Raw genomic sequence first — 20870 nt, forward strand, 5'->3', positions numbered from 1 at the left:
AAGAGAAAAACTTTTTTTCTTTAAATAAAGGGCACCCGCGGTGTACCCAGCCTACCCGTTGCTGGTATGGGTCTAAAAAACGGATTTATAATATAGACCCATACCCTATATAATTTACCCGGTATAGGTCGACCCGCGGGTCTCAACCCGTTTTGCAGTCTACTGTTTAGGGTAAAATGTCATATTTTAAGGGCTGATTTTGTCACTTTTCAATTGTGTAGGGACCAAAGTGATATTTTACAATTTGTTCTATAAAAGAAAACAAAAGTTCGCATGAAAGGGAGGCGTTGTTCATCAATCTTTTCCGGCGATGCTTCATCTTCCATTCTGGCGACCTCTGGCGAATCTTTGGCTTCCTCTTGCACAGATCGTCGTCATCCCCATCGTCCCGGACCACCACCACGAATCATGGACGCAGCCGCGACGCTTCGTCTTCCACCACCGTGACGTTTCATCTTCCAGGCCAGTTTTGGCCGTTTTCTGATGACGTTTCAGCTCCCCAGAGTCGATCTTTCCTTGTACCATTGAAAGGTTTTGTGAGGTTTTTGAAAATTGTTGGTTGCAACATGGTTTTAAACATTGCACTATTGGTTCTGTTTTGTGCTAGGTTTGTCCATATTGTGGTTAGACACCGTTTTGTGTAAATGTCATATGTTTTAGTGTTTAGGCAAGTCTCCCACATACTTTACATCCCATGGAGCAGAGTTTCATTTATTATCTTGTGTGTGTTAAAAGTGCTTAAATGTTGCTTGATGATTTGTAACCTAGTTGACTCGAGTGAGTACGCCCGAGGGGTGTTCTACACCTAATCCCCTAAAGCTATCTAGCTTGGGAGCGGTTGGCCTAAAACTCGTTACATGGGTCTTCTAGAAAGCTTAAGAAGTCATTACATAAATCATAAGCTTTATAAAAAAATAAATAAAGAAATAAAGTCTTGACTTGTAGCCTAGTTGGTTCGGGTGAGTAAGTTCGAGGAGTGTTCTAAAATTAGTGCCCTATAGCCATCTGGTTTGGGAATCATTGACCTAAAGCCCGTTACACGGACCTTCTAGAAAGCTTAAGAAGTTAAGACAAGAAAAAAAAAAAAAAAAAAAAAAACAAACAAACAAGTGATGAATGAAAAGAAATAATATGTCAAAATCTTGTGTGGAAAATGAGCATTATGTTTCATGTACATAAGTTAGGGAATTTTGCACGACATTTTAACATTGTGATATTAATATGAAATGTGTGTTTGAGAAGCTTGAATGGAGATAGGCAAATCTTGATAAAAACTTTAGTTCTTTATTTAGGATTGTGTTGTTTGCATGTTAGGTTCAAATTCTTCACTCTATCTTTTGATGAATGTTTTGGCTGTTGATGAATATGGTTGTGTATGATTTTGTGAGAATGCTGAAAGAGTTCTTTTAACTTTACTCGAGGAAGAGCAAAGAGTAAGTTGGGGAGTGTGTTAGAGTCATGAAAGTGACTCTATTTTGGTGATAAAAATACCCCATGTGTGATTAAATTGAAGTATATTAAGACAATTAAAGAATTTATGAATTTATTCACGAAAATCGCTTCCTAATATTTTTCTTATGAATTTAACGTGTTTGGAATGATTTTGGAAAGGATATGAGTTGATATTATATTGTGGTTTATGGATTAGGGGTGATTTTGTCTCGTTTATACTATTTAGGGGGGTAAACTGTCATATTTATAAGGGCTGATTTTGTCATTTTTCAATCTTGTAGGACCAAAGTGATATTTTCCACTTTGTATATAAAAGAAGATGAAGCGTAAAAAAGCCACAGCGCCAACACCCATCCACAGTCTTTTCCAGTGACTCTTCCTTTCCCATTTTCGACGATCTACGGCGACCTTTCACCTTCCATAAGCACCGACCAAAACCACAGCAAACTACCACCATAAATCACGTGAAACGTCGTGACTCTTCACCTTCCACCACGGCAACTTTTCATATTCCAGGCCAGATTTCACCGTTTTTCGATAACATTTGGGCTCCTGAAGGTTGATCTCCCTTCCCCCACGGCCGAATCTACACATTCCAAGCTTCAGCCGCTGCAAAAACCATGGGAATCCACCATCTAGCCACCACGACTCTTCATCTTCCATCCCAGATCTTGCTCATTTTCGGACACTTTTCACCTCCCCAGGACCTGATGTAAACTCCCAATCACCAAAGCTTTCCATCGGTACCTTCGGATCCCATTTCTGCCACCATTTTTCGGAAGACCCGTCGAAAAATTAACGTTTTCCGACGACTGCGGCTGTCCGTTGGTCGTTTTCGCCCCTTCTTTGCATCATATCACTGTCAGTTACCTCCTTTCTACCATGATTAGCTTCATTTCCACCGTTTTAGCCTCCGTCATCACCACCATGAGCGGCTAAGTTCCCGGTTGTCTGTTACGGCATAGGCGAGATTGAGATTGACTCCACGACTCTGTTCATCAGCTCTCGACTAGTTGGATGAGCCCAATTATAGGATATTTGGTAGTATTGTGCTTCAGATTATATTTGTTTTCTTTTCATGTTTGATTTCGATACTTTAATATGGTTTGAGCATAATCTGTGATGAATATTGTTGTCCATTGTGATTTAATGTTTTCATAGAACTTGCTAAATGATAAACGTTGGTTTGAAATAATTAAATGATGAATATTGCTTTTCATTACTTCGCATCGATTGTAATTGAGTTGTGTTCGGATTTAATTTCATTTCTACTATTGTTGCATTTATTGTGAAGTTGATTGATTAGAAGATACGTGTTGACAAATTGTATTTGTTAATCGCGTACCAACTAGTGGTATTGTTTTGTAGCGTTTATCGGCATTTAATGATAGTCTTTAACCAATCGAACTTGAGTGATCGGATGAGACAGGATAGATTATACCTAGAGTGTCAGGAAGCCATTTCATTGATTTACCTTTCCTTGTCGGTTTAGGGGATCGTAGAGGGTGGAGGAGAATTGTGTGAGTCAGTTCAAACCAAAACCGTAACGGCAACATTTTTATTATAAAGTCTTTATTAGTTTTAATTTCACGTTTTATTATTTACATTTAGTTTGTTTAGTTTAATTAATCGAATTGTTAATCTCATTCCCGCTACTCAAAATACATTAGGTTGTTAGTCTTGCTCCCTGTGGATTCAACCCGGCTTACCGCTAACTACGGTATTTAGGTTTAATTTTGTGACTGTGACAACCGGTTTGACACCAATCGTGCACTATTCCGTCAACTGTTGATGGCGATCGGCGGTGGTGGCTAGCTGTTGGCAATGGCTTGGGGTGGGTGGGGGTGATTTTGCTACAAATTAAATTTTCATATAGCTATGGTGTTTTAGCAAAATTTCAAATGTAGGAGGTTAAAAGAAAAGATTCAAAAATAATATTATATTAATATTTAAAAAGGAGGGCAATTTAGTAATTTATATTATATATCTACCGATTTATCCCCCAAGCCAAACATATTATTCACCAATTTATTCGAACCAACCAAATACATTTTTTAAGCATTCCCAGTAATCTTCAAAGTGATCTATCTTTCCGTTAATATAACATCCCCCTATAATAAAACATTATATAATTCAAATGCTCCCTATGTCTTATTTAAAACTATATTTAAGAAAGAAAAAAAGGTAATGGCAATCTAATAAGGGAACAATAACATCACTCCCTACAAAACAATTACAAATAAAATTGTTAAAATGATTAAATGAAAACATTTTCCACCCATCTCTTACTAAGGAAAATAATAATTTGGACAGTATAACTATTAACTAATGTCCAATATTATTAAAAATATTAATTAATGAGATTTTAATCCCTAAGGGTCTGCTTGGGAGTTTCATGATAACGGTTAAGAGGGTAAACCACCGTAACAGTTTTGAAGGTAAACCACTGTAACAGTTTTGAAGGTAAACCACCATAGCGGTTTTAAGGGGTTTTTAATAGCAGTTTTTAAAACACACAACCTATGATTGGGACTTTATTTTCCAATGGTTCTGACAGTTTTTTAAAATGATAAATTTACATATATGCCCATAAAAATACCCCAATTTCAACCAGTATTTGGGAGTTTTGTTTCTTCAATTACAAGGTAATGGTTCTTTATTTGTTTTTTACTCATTGGTATTTTATAACTTCAAATGTGATAAAGTCTCCTTATCCTTCTTCACCATTCTTTGCAGCATTTGGAATGATTAAAAAATTGTGGCCATACTTCTCCAAGAAAGTATCTAGAAATGAGATTTTAATAATTTTTTTTTTTTTTTTTTATGATTGCTTAAAATTATTTTATATTGAATATGGTTGGAGATGCGCAAAATATATTAATAAACGAGTACAAAGGTGTAGGTTCATGTGATAAATCATGCTATTAGGAGGGAGTAATCTAATTAGATGGGGCATAAGACCATGGATTAATTATTAAGAGAGTACAAAGCATGGAGGGATATTTAACAGTTTCTACCCATTGAAGATGGTCTGCTTGTTACTAAAACAATTGAATAACTATAGAGTAAAGATGTATTCAATAACCAAATGTTGCACTAGATAAAAACAAAATTAATTAGGATGTGCATCAACTAAATCAAAAAACCATTTCTTAAGTTTCTCCAAGCCAAACAGTCGAAAAAACTAGCAGCTATTGTGGGATTTACCTTGGTAAAGGAATTAAGTCGTTGCATTTTTTTCCTTCATTAAGATACTCGTGTGGCGATGTGCTGGAAACAAGTAAAATACACGCAACTTCGTGGGATTTTCAAGAAGGAAAGTCTGAGCACGTAGCAACTCATCGTCATTTTCTATCCCAATCTCAACTAAATGCTCCAACAATTCATTGTCCTTCAAAGAAGATTTATTAGCACACAATAGTAATACATTATCACCTAGGTAATGTGTTGCCCTATCCACTACACTAATAGCCTCCTTTATAGGATTGTTGTCCTCTTTAACTTTGCATTTATTCTTCAACTTGTGTGATGTAACTTCGGATTAGCAAGCTAAAGAAGTCAAGTCATTCTCACTTCCTTCAACATTGATAGCATTCAATGAAGCTTGATTTTGTGCTACCATGTTATCAATGTCCTCAACTGAATTAGGGCATTCTACATTGTTTTGAGATAAATGAGCTATTTTTCTCTTCATCTCCCTAGGGATGTCACCATCTTCCCCATTCACCTTATCTTTTGCAAAGAGCTCACATAACTTGTCGTGTTATATACAGGCTTGCTCCTCCATTCAACAACACTAAGATTTGACTATATAAAAATACACACATGGTAAGTAACAATATAATTTCTCCAACAAGCATATTTAAAGTGTATGTAAACAATTAAACATGAGCTCACCTCGATAAGTCTGTCCCATACTTCTAGTTTAGCATGCCATGTCGAAGTAGTTTGATCATATGCAAAATCACTCAATCCATCCTTAAAAATATCATGACAAGATGCCCATGATTTCTTGATAAATTTCATGCGATTTTGGATCTTTTCTTTCTCCCATACAACATTTGGAAACTCTTTTCTTCATTGTTTGCAATATTTGGTCATGGGCTTGTGATGTGAAGGTCCCTCCCACCTGTTTCCTTGCATATGCTCATGCAAATAGGCATCAATGAGAGTATCATCTAGCGCATGCATATTTGATTCTTTCTTGGCATCACTTTCTTGTAAGGAATAGTTATCCAAAAAAAAAAAAAAAAATTTACAAAGAAACATAATTTATGCTGTATTAGGATTATGAATACAATACAAATGATCCAACTTATTATAAAGCAATAATAAGAAGTGTAATAGCTGCTTTCTACTCATATACTCAGAAAATACATATAATAAAATACATGTATTATAACATAAATTAATGGGCCCAAATTTTTCTTTTATTAAATATGCATATACTTTACACAAATATAAAGTATTATATATATAAAAGCTCTCAAAAACAGGGTGGACAGTGTAACTATTTCTCTTCTCTTGCCGACGCCCATCTGACTGCATCTTCACCTAGAACCTGCAACCACAAAGGAAAATGACGTGGTGAGCACAAAAAGGCTCAGTAAGTAAATCCTCTACTAATCTATCCCCGTAACTCTTTCTCTTAATTCTTTTCCTTACAATACTCTCTCGTTCTCTCTGTTTCTCTTCCACATAGCTCTTTTTTCTATCAACTGTTTCTTAACTGTCACGACCCCATCTTACCGGAGGCACAGTTGGAACTCGCTCCACTCTTTGTGACTTATACTTTTCTCTCTCTGTTCTTTCTCATTTAAATGTCACAGCCTCATCTCACCGGAGGCACGGCCAGGAACCCAAGCCCGCTCTGCGTGACTTTTACTCACTCATAGGTCATGACCCCGTCTTATCGGAGGCACGGCCGGAAGATCACAAAGCTCCCACTACTCGTGACCTTTTCTCATTTCTGCTTTCTTTCTATTTCTGTTTCTATTTCTCATACTCTTCTCTATAAGTTCTCTAATGTATGTCACGGCCTCTTTTGATCGGAGGCACGGTTGGATGGCGTTCACACAACACCATCTCACTCTTCATGACTGTCGAGTGGAGTTCACACAGCACCAACCCGCTCTTAGTGACTATCGAGTGGGGATCACAAAGCATCTACCCGGTTTTCATAACTATCGGGTGGAGACCACAAAGCACCTACCCGTTTCTCATGACTTTTGGGTGACGATCACAAAGCATCAACCCGTTTCTAATAACTATCGGGTGACGATCACAAAGCATCAACCCGTTTCTAATAACTATTGGGTGATGATCACAAAGCATCAACCCGTTTCTAGTAACTATCGGGTGACGATCACAAAGCATCAACTTATTTCTAGTAACTATCGTGTGACGATCACAAAGCACCAACCCGTTTCTAATAACTATCGGGTGACGATCACAAAGCACCAACCCGTTTCTAATAACTATCGGGTGACGATCACAAAGTACCAACCCGTTTCTAATAACTATCCCTACTCTTGCACTTCTTATTCTCTCTACCCGTAGAGTAGTTGCATTCACAAAGTTCTCTACTCATAAAGCAAGTGCATACACAAAGTTTTCTACCCTTTCTTAAGTCACTTCTCAATGCACAAATAATGCATATGGATGGTTCATCTCCACTAATGCACTTATAAAATGCCAATATGCAATGTTGCAATAATTAAGGTTCATAACTCATTCTCATGTTTCTCTTAGGCATTTCATCAAACAACTCAAGTGCATATACAAACTCTACTATAACAATAGCTCTATTTCTTTCTCTAACCATCCAAAATGGGAGAAAAACCTCCCCACAAGCTACAATTCCTATCAAGGAAAAACACTTCTAAAAAGTTCACTCAAAACCTTCCAAACTCCATCTCAAACACATCCTCTCATCACATTTTACACTTCTCTTACTGAAGTGTAATCAATCACACATGGATAAATACTCATAACATCTCAACTCAATTTCTCAACAAGCTTAATACATACAACATAAAGAAATCTCTACTCAAATGATTCTTAAACTTTAGCTTGAGTTGGATTTTACTTACTTGTGATGGAGTGATTCCACTAGCACTTCTCTTTACCTTTGATAACTTGTCTATTCTCTACAATTTAACTAACCATGCTATAAACTTCACCTCATATAAAGGTAAAATTAACATCTAAGCAAGATCCTTACCTTAGGATGTTTTAGGTTAACTTCCCACTTCAACCTACTCAAAACCCTCTTGAATCCTGAAAGATTGAAGGAAAACTTGAGAGGATGGAGAATGAAGGAGGCAGTGAAGAAGAATGAATGAGAGTTCACTAAGCTAAACCCTTTTTAGCTCAAAATATCCTCATTCATTCCCATAATGCCCTTGCTCTTTCTTGGAAATTCCACCTATATCCTTTGATTCTACTCCACACCCCCACACTAACATATTCTCCATGAAATTTCCTTACATTCTACCCCCACTTTTCCTACTAATTAGGGGTAGAATGGTCAAATTGCCCTTAGGGAAAAAAATATTTAAAACTTAACAAATTTTTCAGCCGGCCCGTCGCGCGGTGAAATACTCCAGCAGCTACTCCGTGGGCAGCAGCACCTCCTCCCGCGGCGAAGCTTCTTCTTCGCCCTGGCGAACTCTGTAACCCCAAATTTCGCCAATTCTTCATAATTTTCAGGGCAAACACTCAACCAAAGCAACTCATCAATCCAACTAAGGGCCAACCAACCGAAAATGACAACATGCAAGCTCCAATGAGGCAAATCAATAAACATCAAGCCAAACATCAAACTTAACTATGTACCTCAAGTGAGGCGTTACAAAGTCACTACACCACATCACACCACTTAATGTTAACCAAAAAAAAAAAAAAAAAAGTACATTGAAGAAATACAACACAAATGTAATTGGCATTCAATGTTGGTTCAAATGATATGCTTGCATTTGCTATTGAGTTTCGAATTAACTCTCATTTTCTTGCATCTTCGTGATTATCTAAATTATGCTCATGGTTTGTATGCTCTATAGGTTCCCTAGCAATTTCCGCATCAACCTTGACAATGAGACCTTCATCCAGATCCACTCCCATTAGAAAATTATGAACTATGCAACAAGCAAACAAAATTAGTTTTAGTGTTTGAATGTTGTACATCGGTTCAGTCCCACTTCCAATAATGGGGAAGCATTTCTTGAGTACACCAAATGCTCTCTCTATTGCATTGTGTAATGAAGAGTGTCGATGATTGAACAGCTCATGAGCATTTCTAGGAGGGTTTCATTGTGAGTACTCTTTAATGTGATAACGCAATCTTCTATAAGGTGTGATGAGACCACTTCGAAGCATGAAACCTGCATCAACAAGATAAAATTCTCCTACATTACCACATTTATTGTCAACATAATAGTTTTAAATATAAAACAAACCAAGTTTCAAACTAATACCTGTTGGAATATGGCGTGGATAATCTTGTGTTAGGGCAATTTTCATTATCCTAAAGTCAGAAGCAATTCCTTCCCACCCAGTCAACACATATGTGAATTTCAAGTCAAATGTGTAAGCAGCCAAAACATTCATAGTTGAATATTCCTTTCTGCCGCGGTACCTAACAGCATGTACAATTGGTACTTTAACACGAATATGTGTGCCATCTATTGCCCTAACACAATCCTGTATTTATCTAATTAGGTAAAGGCAATAGTATAAGTATTTAAAGTGTTGTGTTAGCAATGTATACCTTAAAGTATGGATAGAATCTACTATGATTTTGTATTTCAAGTGGCACTTGGGGTCCATTTGGTTGTAAGAGGTATTTATCCTCTAACTCTATGATTGCTTCTAGCACTTTATGGAAGTGGCGACTAACTGTCTCACCGGAGCAATGGAAAAGCAATGAACACACACTATGCCCTAGTGTCTTGACCTATAATCCAAAGGAATTTAGCAACTTGTTCTTCAACTGTAGCTCGTTGAGTTGAACGAAGCCCCCCTTCCATTGCTAAAATTCTACAAATGTTGCAGGACCCATTTGAATCAAATGTCGACCACTTGGTCCAGCAATACGTTGCATTATTTCATCCTGAATTCGCTCACTTTGCAAGTGTATTGCACGATTAATTCTATTCAAACGTGAAATAATTCGTGCAATGGGTTGTTGTGCTAAAACACATCCAACTAGTAGTAGAAACATCATATGAATATGATGTATACAAATGATAGCATACATGATCAAATCATCATTATTGAAGTCATCATGGTCAACCATCTAATAAATAAGAACGAGCACACAACAAAAGAGCTATTATCAAACAGTACATAACATGATCAAATCATCATTCTAATTAAAAAAAAAAAAAAAAAAAAAGTCTTCTGTATATCCATAATTTCACCCAAATAAAAAATCTTAATAAACTCCACACTCCATATGTATTCAGGTTCCTTCTTTTTGTCAAAATATACCCTCCATGAAACATAGCATCAGAACAGTTTTTTTTTTTTTTTTTTTTTTTTATATTCTAACATATTCTAGGTTAAGCAAAATCAATAAGAAACAAAAAATATCTTTCTCTTCTAAATTCTAATGTCTTATCAATAGGGCATCTTAAAACCATTAAAATTTCAAGTAGGTTTTCTATAGAAATTGTTGATCACTTGAAGATAGCAATCAATTGTCTAATAATTAAAAACCTAACTTTAAATAAAAGAAGAGCTAATATTTATACTGATATGGAAATTAAAATCCATTTTCTCACTATTATCAAATGTATTTAAGGAAGAAAGGTGTCATTCCTATGCTTATACATATCAATTAGCAGAACCACAAAATTTATAATAAAATCCGTACACATTTACGTATTACTGTGGTGTTAATAGTAAAGAAATACAGCATGTGATACAAAAGCACTAGAATTAGGCAACATGTATATTAATGTTCAGACGTTAGTTTTCAGTCTCAAACGACAGTCACAATATCTCAAATGTGATTAATTTTACCACTAGAATAATAACAAACTGAAAACCTAATTAAAAAGAATAACTTTTTGCAAATCTAGGCAAATCAATTAAGAAGAACGAAGGATAGATATGTCATTAAACCCAAACAAAAAATGAAAGAGAAAGAGAGAAACGAACCTTGTTGAGAGAATTGAAGAAGATGGACAACGAAGAATCAAATAAAAGAGGTTAATCTTTTTCTCTAGTCTTCTGTTTTGTGCTTTTTTTTATCAACAATAGTGATTATTGTATATCATGGGATAATTTTGTAGTGGAAAGAGGTTTTTTTGGGATAAAATTTTTAAACCAACCAAAACACTCCGATTTGGGGTGTTTTATAAACCCCTTAAAAATACACTACCCTGATTTTGGGAGGTTTTTGAGCCAGTCAAAACCAATGTATAAAAAATCTAACAAGTAATAGTTTTGGAATACCTCAAAATCGATCTAATTAAAAATTCCTCAAAACCAATGGAAAAAAAAAAAAACTCTCAAGCAAACTCTAAGGTTCCGAGAATTTTTTTTTTTTTAAAATAGGGTTTTTTATTTAAAATTTTAAAAAAAAAATTGTGAAAATATTTTTAATTGTTTATAATTCTATTTTCAATTTTTTATTTATTTCAAATTGTGATTTTATTATACTAATCTTTAAAGTTCTATTTTTTATTCCAGATATATTCTTCCTAATAAGACAAATAGGGGTATGCTAGACATCTGAGTATCAAAGAGTTTTCGAACTTCAGTAGTTTAATAGGACTAATGTAAGAGCCTGGATTGGAAGTGGCAAGAGTAGCAACTTGGTTGCAGAGAATGCCGAAGGGATATAATAATAGAGAGAAAATTAATTTGTTTTTGTATATTGTGTTTTCATTGTACAATTGTATCAATTTATACAAGTAGAGAAATGATTTGTAAGGAAACAAATAATGTAAATAATTACAAGATCAATTATAGAAGGTAATAACTTGATTTCAACATCTAGCACCATATCAAATATTTCGTTGATTGTGCATCATTAATATTGGATTGTCAACAGATAACAATGAATTTTTAATGTAATTTTTCTAAACTTCAGGGATGAAAATGTGATTAATTCTTAAAAATATCAAAGATTAATATTATAATAAAAGAATCTAAATAATACTAAAATAGCATTTTTTTTTTTTTTATACGTAATATACATAAATCTGGTAATGTAGGTCAGATGAGGAGCGTTGGTTATGAATTACGGAGCAATCTTCAGAATTGAGGATCAACTTTGTACAGTGGGCATGTTTATGACAATTATGGCCCAATAATTAATGGGCTGAGGGTGGACCTGGGCTTTTATGACCAAGAAATTACCATTTTGAGTGGTTTTATTGAACCCACCATCAAATTAAAGAAGCTTTATTTTAATTTTATAAATGTATATTTAAATTACATTACTAAAACTTAGTTATGATTTCTTACTATTCTGCGTGTCCATTATGATTTAAATTCATTGCGGTTTTGCCTTGATTCACAATAACATCTATGGAATCCCACTTATTTTCTTTTTTCTATAAAATTGGTTAACATGTTTCCTAACCTCATATTTTAGTTGTTTCACATTAAACCTCTTGGTTATCCTAATAAATTGACTTATCTTATTGGCAATGTAGATGGAGTTTGCTTCTAGACATTTATGAATTCTTATACACTTCTTGATTTTTCCAAGTCCATTTTGTTGGGATCAAGCTTACCACTAGGCCAAAAGCTTAAGTTGTTAGCCATAGTGCAACCAGTTTTTTTTTTTTTTTTTCTTTCATATTACATCAATGCCAATGTAGAGCTCTGCACTAAGTGGTAGGTGGACATTCAAGGCTTCACAATACATATGTAAGTGCATCAATGGGTTGGACAATTAAGCATCGATACTATAAGACGAGCATCCCTACAGTAGTCACGTATTGGCGAGTCCATAGGGCAATTGCTGGATCCAATTAAGCCAACAATCTTCCCCCTTAATAATTTTACCTAGGGCACTTGAACCCACCATTAGAATAAATATTAATGTTAAGCCCTCATTTACAAGCTAAAACTTTTAGGTGGATTGATAACTTAACATAGTATTAGATCCAAGATCATAAGTTCAAATCCTCATATTTCACCTTTATAAAAATTAAAATCCAAGTCTCATGTGAAGGAGCTTATTGGAATAAGTTAAGCCCTTACCTACAAGAGTAAGCTTTTAAGTTGATTGTTAACATGACATTACTCTGATACGACTTATTAAACTCAATTGCTTTTAAAGGTTATAATTGTTATGTCCTTACATAAAATATGAAAAAGGGCCAGGCCAGGCCTAACAGGCGGTCCGCCACTGTCCACTATTAAAGCAGCCAAATATGAGATTAATGTAATTACATTAGTAAAGTCGAAGGTCTCATAATCTATTGTTATAATATTCAATACAACCCACTAAATACATCCTATATTTGACCACAAACTATGTAGAAGTTAACCCCAAGGAGTTGACTTGACGGTTAAGGAGGTTTGTTCCATTCCTTGAGTTTTTGGGTTTAAACCTTGGAGTCGCCTATTATAATAACATTATGATTTACCTGATACTTTAGACTTGTATGATGTTCAATGAACTTCGAAAATTAGTTGAGGTGCACGTAAGCTGACCCATACACCTCGATTATCAAAAAAGAAAAAAAAATTATAGAGAAATTGTAATTTAATTAATGAAGTACAGAAAAAGTTGACATATTAGCAATAATTATTGTTAAACCTAACTAGAGAAGATTAGAAGAGGTCATTAAACTTAACACTAATAAAGCTCTTAATCAAAGATTAATTAGTCGGAGGATGAATGGAATTGGAGGTAGCGGATAATTAGACAGGTTTTGAACGTTTGATTTGATTTTTTCTTCCCCGACAAAGCATAGTGGCGGTCCCCTATCAATTGCTTTCTTTCACATTTTCCCCACAACTTTATAGTTGGTCAAGCTGATTACCTCGAATGTAACCAAATTTCAATCTCTTGTTTGCAAAAGTATGATGATGCTCTTGTGTCTTCTTTTGAAAAAAGTCCTTGCCCAAATCTCCTTTTCACATGTACAAGCTATCTTCATCATCTTTCTTCTTTTTTCATATATACATTTTTACTTTTTTCTTAATTTTTGTTTATATTATCAATTAATTAACTAATTAAATCCCATTAAGGAAGACTACAGAACACTCCTTTCCGCTTAATTAATAGCTAATCATTCTCTAGTTGATTTTTTAAATAATCAGTAGTTGGAGGATTGGTGACTGGTGAGGCCTCCGAGTTGGACTCTCACTAACGTCCTTTCCTTGCCTTTGAAAAATAGTGTCACCCTCACCCTGGTGCTATTTTACAGTAATCCTTTGACAACACTCACTTCTCTATTTCAGAAATATATACATTACATACATAATTGTCAAATTCATAGCCACATAATCATTTTATCGTCCAAGTAATGTCAAATCAGTTGATTCATAGAATGATAAAGTCAGCAAGTGTAATATTACTCATTCTCTAATTATTTTTCAATTAAGAGTTCTAATATGTATAACTATTTTTAATTGAATTAATATGTATTAAATTCTAAATAATATGGCATTATCTTACAATCATTTACTGTTCAGTTTCAACCGAAACGAAAAGAAAAAAGAGGTTCTAGAGGCTAGGGTTTGAAAAGTTGAACAAAGCAACAAAACTACTGTATACAATATGAAAGGGTTGAATTGATATTTATATAAATATATATATTCATTATCCTAATACGTAATCAAAAGTTGCAAATCTCCACTAAGTGCAAACTAATATAATTCATGTTTTACGTTTGAGAAAGTTTTAAGTAATGCCCCACTTGGTGGGCAACAAATGCTGGATATATGGTTAAAGGTGCGACTTTCCTTAATTTCTCCATCTCTTTCTCTATTAGATCTGTGCAAAAGGAAGTGCGACTCTGAGCTAGCTGTGGTTTCTTCAGTTAAAGTTTAGTTTTCTATTGGATTAGAGAGAGGTTGAAATTGTTTTCTATGTAACTAGAGTATTGATATACAAAGAGCAAATTAAATCACACCAAAATTTAATAACTATTAGTTCATATCAAAGGTCCAGGTTTTACAGTTTAGTTTGTGCCAATATACTAATGACAACACACGTGGATCCAGACTTTTAAATGTATAGAAAAGGACCCAATCAGTTATTAAACTATTTCTGAACTTTTAATACTTCATTCAACGAAAATCAACCATCATAATGGGATTCAGTCGCATCCAAGGTATATCCAACCTCCCTAGGTTTAATGAGTTAAAAGGTTAGGTGAAGATGAATAAGATGATTAGGACAGTTCAAAATTCCAATAATATTTTTTGGATATGGAATATATATGAACAACTTATTCTCAAATACAGTATTATGAAGTCTTTCGAGTGACTGATTTTAATAACAGAGTTGTGTGAACAATATCCAAAGTGATCAAATATCATATTGGTGCGAGCGAGGTTCCGAAATATATCATGCAATTGCTTATTACAAATTGCGAGATTATCACTAAAAGAACAAATTTTTTTTTTTTTTTTTTTTTTTTGGAGTAAAATGATGAGATTCATGTTTCAAAGACACGAATATAATCCTAATTAACAGTGATGCCTATTTAACTGTGACAAGGGTAGGGTAATAATTTAACAATTTTCAATGATCTAGTATATTACAAACTCAAAGGCACAATAGAGAAAAACTAGACTAATGAAATGTTGACATGTGACATTAAGATGTGATGTTCGTCTTACCAGGGTAACAAGGAAAGAGGAATGAATCGGTTCTATGATAAGAGTTGGGGTGATTGTTCGTATCTATCGTTTTTATCTCCTACGATAAATGTAACATTCTATACTGATGACAATATCATCGATAAAAAATGATAAATTTGTTGTTGGCTTGAGCTGCTAAAGGCATGCTTGTGCTGATAGTCATCGACTCTGCTAAACCATTTTCTTTTCTTGAAAAAAAAAAAAAAAATTAATCAATAAGCAATAACTTAAAAGTTTTTTAATTTATTAATTTAAAATTAATCAATTTGTATTATTTAAGTATTCAGTTTGGATATAATTATCTTTTTTAATTTAATTGTTCTCATGTAATCACTCAGTCAATTAGCTGGTATTTTTGGCTCTCTACGCTCAATCAATAAATGAATGACAAAATGGTCTTTCTATAGTGATGATTAGATAGAAAATAATTAAAGTTAATGGATGGTAGGGTAATGTGGTGCTCTGTGCTTATATTTCAGACATGGGTTCTTACTGTTACTTAAAAAATTATGACTTCAACTTAGACCAATTATAAACGAGAATAAACTTTATAAATGAAAATAAACTTTACATTGTAATAAGTTGTAAGATTTTTAAGTCCTATTTTAAGAAACTTGTCTCCATATAGTAATAATTATCCATATATTGCAAAAAATATATATTATATTACTTTAGGGTCTGCTTGGGAGTTTTTTTTTCACTGGTTTTGGGGGATTTTTAATTAGACTGGTTTTAAGATGTTTAAAAACCATTACTTACCAGATTTTTTATGGACTGATTTTGACTGGTTTAAAAACCCCCAAAAACCAGTGTAATATATTTTTTAGGGGTTTATAAAACACCCCAAATCGAGGTGTTTTGGCTGGTTTAAAAATTTTATCCCAAAAAAACCCATTTCCACTATTATTCATATACAATAATCCCTTTGCTATTTTAAAAATTTCTTCAAACCCCATTCAATCTTCAACTTTTAGATGACTGTTACAATGCTTTTAAATCTTTTATCTTAGGCTTTCTAATCCTTCATTAGAGATAAGAAGGTTTTTCTTTCTTTCTTCTACATTTTCCCCTCCAACTTTTTGTTCTTTTAATTTGGTAAATTCCTCTGCAGGCTGTATACAATTTAATTGCATTTCTTTACCAGTTATTTTACAAAATTATTTGTTTTTTCCTCTATTTGATTCTTTCTATTTGCGTTTAGGTGATTGATTGAATCCTTGTCAGTTTGTTAAATAAAGATTGTTTTTTATGGCTTTGCTTCACTGATTGAAGAAAAGAACAAAAAACTATTTTTTAGAAATGTTGTTGCGACTGTTATATTGATAATTTGCGAAGTCCAACATTGGGGCAGCATATTTATTCTCTTAAAATAACAGATTTCGAATGATTGTGTGATGAATTAAATAATATATAATGAAAGAACTTACAAATAAATTAAACTTGGAAGGAACTTTGATACTAAGTAATGATAATTGAAAAAAAAAACCCCAAATAATGGTTGAAGTTGGGGTATTTTTATGGGCATATATGTAAATTTATTATTTTAAAAAACTGTCAGAACCGCTGGAAAATAAACTCGCAAGCACAGGTTGGGTGTTTTAAAAACTGCTTCTAAAAGCCCCTCAAAACCGCTATGGTGGTTTACCCTTAAAATCGCTACGATGATTTACCCTCATAACTGCTACCATAAAACTTCCAAGCAGACCCTTAAAGGTTTAAGATGAAATAAAATATTTATTTAAAGTTGTTTGAGACAATAATTTATGTTTTAAAGTTATTATCACATCCTTAAACTTGCGGATACATAATAATTCATTAGCATGGATATCTTTTTGTTGAAGCCAAAATATTTATAGGTTCTCAAATATGTTTAGAGCTTTTTGGCATTAAACTTTTTGTATTTCTGTGCTATCATCCTCACATTTATCTCCTTCCTTTTCTTGTTTAATTGTAATAATGATTTTTTTTTTTTTTTGTTAAAGTATATACGACTTGTTGTTCATTTAGATGATTAAGAAAGATATTAAAATTAATTTGATTAGTGCATACTTTCCCTATATACCACTTGCACGAAGGATAATTAAGTTAAAACAATATTTTTTGTAACTATAACTAACCTCCTCATAATAATAAAATTATTTGGTCCCACCATTTTGATTATAGAAATGTTCTACTGCATATACGAGAAGGGTCACATATAAATGTGATTGGATTTTGCCGTGTGTTTGAATCAATGGAGATTATAAGGTAAAAGAGAAACTGATAATTAAGATTATGTAAGTAATAGAGAGTAATAACATAACATTAATGTTCACATATATGAGAGCAAGAAAGAGATTAAACCACACAATCCTTACATAAAGATTACCAATTAGCAATGAAGCGGACGAATTTTCCCTCTTGGAGAGGTACATAGACTTAAACAATGCAATTGTGCATGCTACTAGAAGAAGAAAATTCATCAGCTTCACGACTACTTGAGGCAGTCTCCTTATTTTTCTACGTAAATACTATGCATAAAAGACTTAAGATATTATAGCTCAATGCCCGGCAAGTGCTCCGTAGCAAATCGCTCCCAACGTTCTTGTTGAGAATGTTTTGTTACTGAGCACAAGCCTCCATGCATGAGCCTAGCTAAAAACTTGTAGCATCTATTCTTAACTTCCAAAACAAAACAGACATGAACTGAAGACACTAGTAGAAAAATAGCTTTCTTTGACAGTCACCTCTTAACAAGGGTGTTTGATGGTTTTTGTCTGTCAAAGAAGGCTGTTTTTCTAGTAGTGCTAGACAAGAAAATTAAACCTTTTGAAACCCTCAAAAACTAGCGAGCGATTTCATCTTCAGAGCCGGTGATGCATTCCTTCTCATCTTGATCAAAGCCATCGAGAGACGGGTGTGGAGAATGGCCTTTCCCAAATGACCTAATGTGATCCTTTAGAGATCTTTTATGCTTGAAATCCGAACCACAAGTGCAATACCATAACTTTCCACAATTTTTTTCATGTGTTCTCCAGTCTCCTTTAACTGCAAATGTCTTCCCACATTTTCTGCAGATAAACGGCTTTGCACCATGCTTTCGTTTGAAGTGTGTTTGAAGTGTCCTGAAATCTTTCAATGGCTTGGCACGAGGATGGTTGATGTTGTTCTTGCAACCTTGAGCACAACAATAACATGGTAACCTTAGCATTGCCGCTGGTTGTGTTCCTTTAAGCGAATCTGGACCTTTTCTGTATTCAGATCCGTGCCCCCACATATGCATCTGTACCAAGAAATTAAATTCAGCGCATGTTTTCTAATTAAAAAAATATGCATTTCGTATTCAACATGCCTCTAAGTTACCAGGTTTAGAACGTGTATTGACTCTCTCTAATCTATGTTTTAGACTTTAAGTGAGATATGTCAAAGTCGGGTTGCTTCTAAATTTAGACAAATGAACTTGCAACACGACTGTCATTCATGAAATGAACTTTCGAGAGTTGTCAAAGGTTGGATTGTTTTATATATATTTCAACTTTCTTTCCAAAAAACAAAAAAAAAAAACAAAAAGATCCCTACTGTTGTTAATTGGTTTTCTAAAGAGGATTGATTTTGCAAGCAACATTATTACAATCATAAAGTAATAAAAAAGTTGAGCATTATTAATTGAAGGAAGAGTATCCAAGGTTCAGTAAAACGCCACTCAGATTTCTATCTAGATGACAATTATGTGAAAGCATATATATATTTTCCGTTAATCATTATTACCAACTCCCTGCCCTATCTTTGTATAATTAATCTTTTAATAACTTTTCTCCTACCCCAACTTGCGTTCTTTCCTCCTTAACTTTTCACCCTAAAGGGAGGCAGTGAAGGACAATTGTCAAAAGAAATGGGGTTTATATTACCAATAAATCATCGAATCTTTACTCACCTAAAGCCAAGAGAATATATATATATCATATCAAGTATCCTCCATATATTAATCAATCAAGAGAATAAGCTCAAATCCTATGGAGAGGGATCTTTGAAGGGTCGTATAAATCTGTACTTTCACAATAAAGGCCTAAACTATTTTTGTGTACATAAACCCCAAATATCAAATCCTAATTAAGGATGTATATATGCTTGATTTTTTTTTTTTTTTTTGTTTTAATATTGAACTTACTAAAGTACTCTTGGACAGAAAATTACATTGTCACTCTACACATAATTTCCTACAGCATGATACTACTTGATACTTATATAATGTAAAACAGATTTATAGATCGTACTAGTAGAGGTTAAAACTTTGCATTTAAACGAGAAAAGAAGAAGAAAAAGAAGAAAAATGAAAGGAAGAAAGCAATAAACTAAGACTAATGAAAGCCTCTTTTCTTGAATTATTATAATTAAGATGAAACATTTGAACCATAGTATTGCTAACAATTATTTGATTTATGAACATCATGATTAACGTCCTTTGAACTCCCACAATACTTTTGAACTTCAGAACTAATTTACCTCAAAAATACTTTTATCAGAACTTAACTCTCAAATGTTTTTTCTATTTTTTATTTTAATTTACAAAATGCATACTTCTGTAAATCAATATAAATGTTTGGCATCATTGTTGTACATTGTGTTAGTACTTCATTATATGTCCCTTGCATAAACGACAAATTTGGACCAGATCTTAAAGGAGTTTCCTCAGCACCTTATCCTCGGGTAGGAAATTAAGCCGAGATGCGAATGAAACAACAGTACAGTTTTGATTTCATCAAACAAAACAAAGAACGAAAGAAATAGGTGCAGACGTTAAGGTATCAACCTTTAAAAATAATCAATAAAAAGAAATATAGCAAAATCAAAAATCAAGAAACTGCCGGCATCCAAATTTATGAACTTTCTTGTTTATATGCGGAAAGGATATCTGAAAGAGAGATCAAAGAGAGAGAAGAATTAAACTAACCTGCATGTTATTGTACCTATTAAAGGTTTTACTGCATATGGAGCAAGAAAATTGCATCGGCCCAACAAGGATTTGTGCAGGAGTTGGGATCCAAAACCTATTATCTTTGTTGATAGAACATCCATTAAAGGCGCTTTTCTTGTTGCCTACTACTTCTTCCTTAATGTCTAAACACTTGTTTTCAACATCAGAAATATCTCCGGCGTTCGGTAATCCAATGTGTAAGGCCACTGTAACTTTCTCTATCTTCTCTTCTTTAACACCGAGACTAATCTCCTGCACTCTTGTTGAATCTTCCTCCTCTTTCAATGGTTTTTTCTCCGTAAAACCACTTAGAAGAGGCAGGCATTGAATACTTCCCCCGCTCATGGGATCCGTGAACTGGTACTGCAAATATTGTTGTGTGGTGACAGAAGAAGAAGAGGATGACAGTGAGGAAGGAGGAGAATTAGAAGACGGCTTGAGCCATTCAATGAAAGTAGGCGATTGAAAGCATAAATTGTTGTCTTCTACATGGTAGCTCCTTAACCCCATCTTGGGAGAATTCCAGGAATTCTATCCTCAGATGGTTTATATTCAGACTTATGTGGGAAAGCCTTTGCACTTAAGTTGATTTCTAAAGGTTGTTTGGTTTGTCTTTTAGGATTTTTTT

General features: G+C 33.8%; 1 protein-coding gene across 1 annotated transcript; it reads right to left on the bottom strand.

Annotated features, from left to right (window-relative positions):
* Window positions 1–17582: 17582 nt before the first annotated feature.
* Window positions 17583–20870, bottom strand: LOC116122752 (zinc finger protein WIP3-like). The gene is made up of 2 exons (XM_031408568.1): window positions 20219–20870; window positions 17583–18550 (listed from the first exon to the last, which is right to left on the bottom strand). Exons 1-2 carry the CDS (start codon window positions 20750–20752, stop codon window positions 18113–18115), a joined length of 972 nt encoding a protein of 323 aa, XP_031264428.1. The 5' UTR covers window positions 20753–20870; the 3' UTR covers window positions 17583–18112.

The sequence above is a fragment of the Pistacia vera genome, unplaced genomic scaffold (genome assembly GCF_008641045.1).
Source record: "Pistacia vera cultivar Batoury unplaced genomic scaffold, PisVer_v2 Contig137, whole genome shotgun sequence".
NCBI lineage: Eukaryota > Viridiplantae > Streptophyta > Magnoliopsida > Sapindales > Anacardiaceae > Pistacia > Pistacia vera.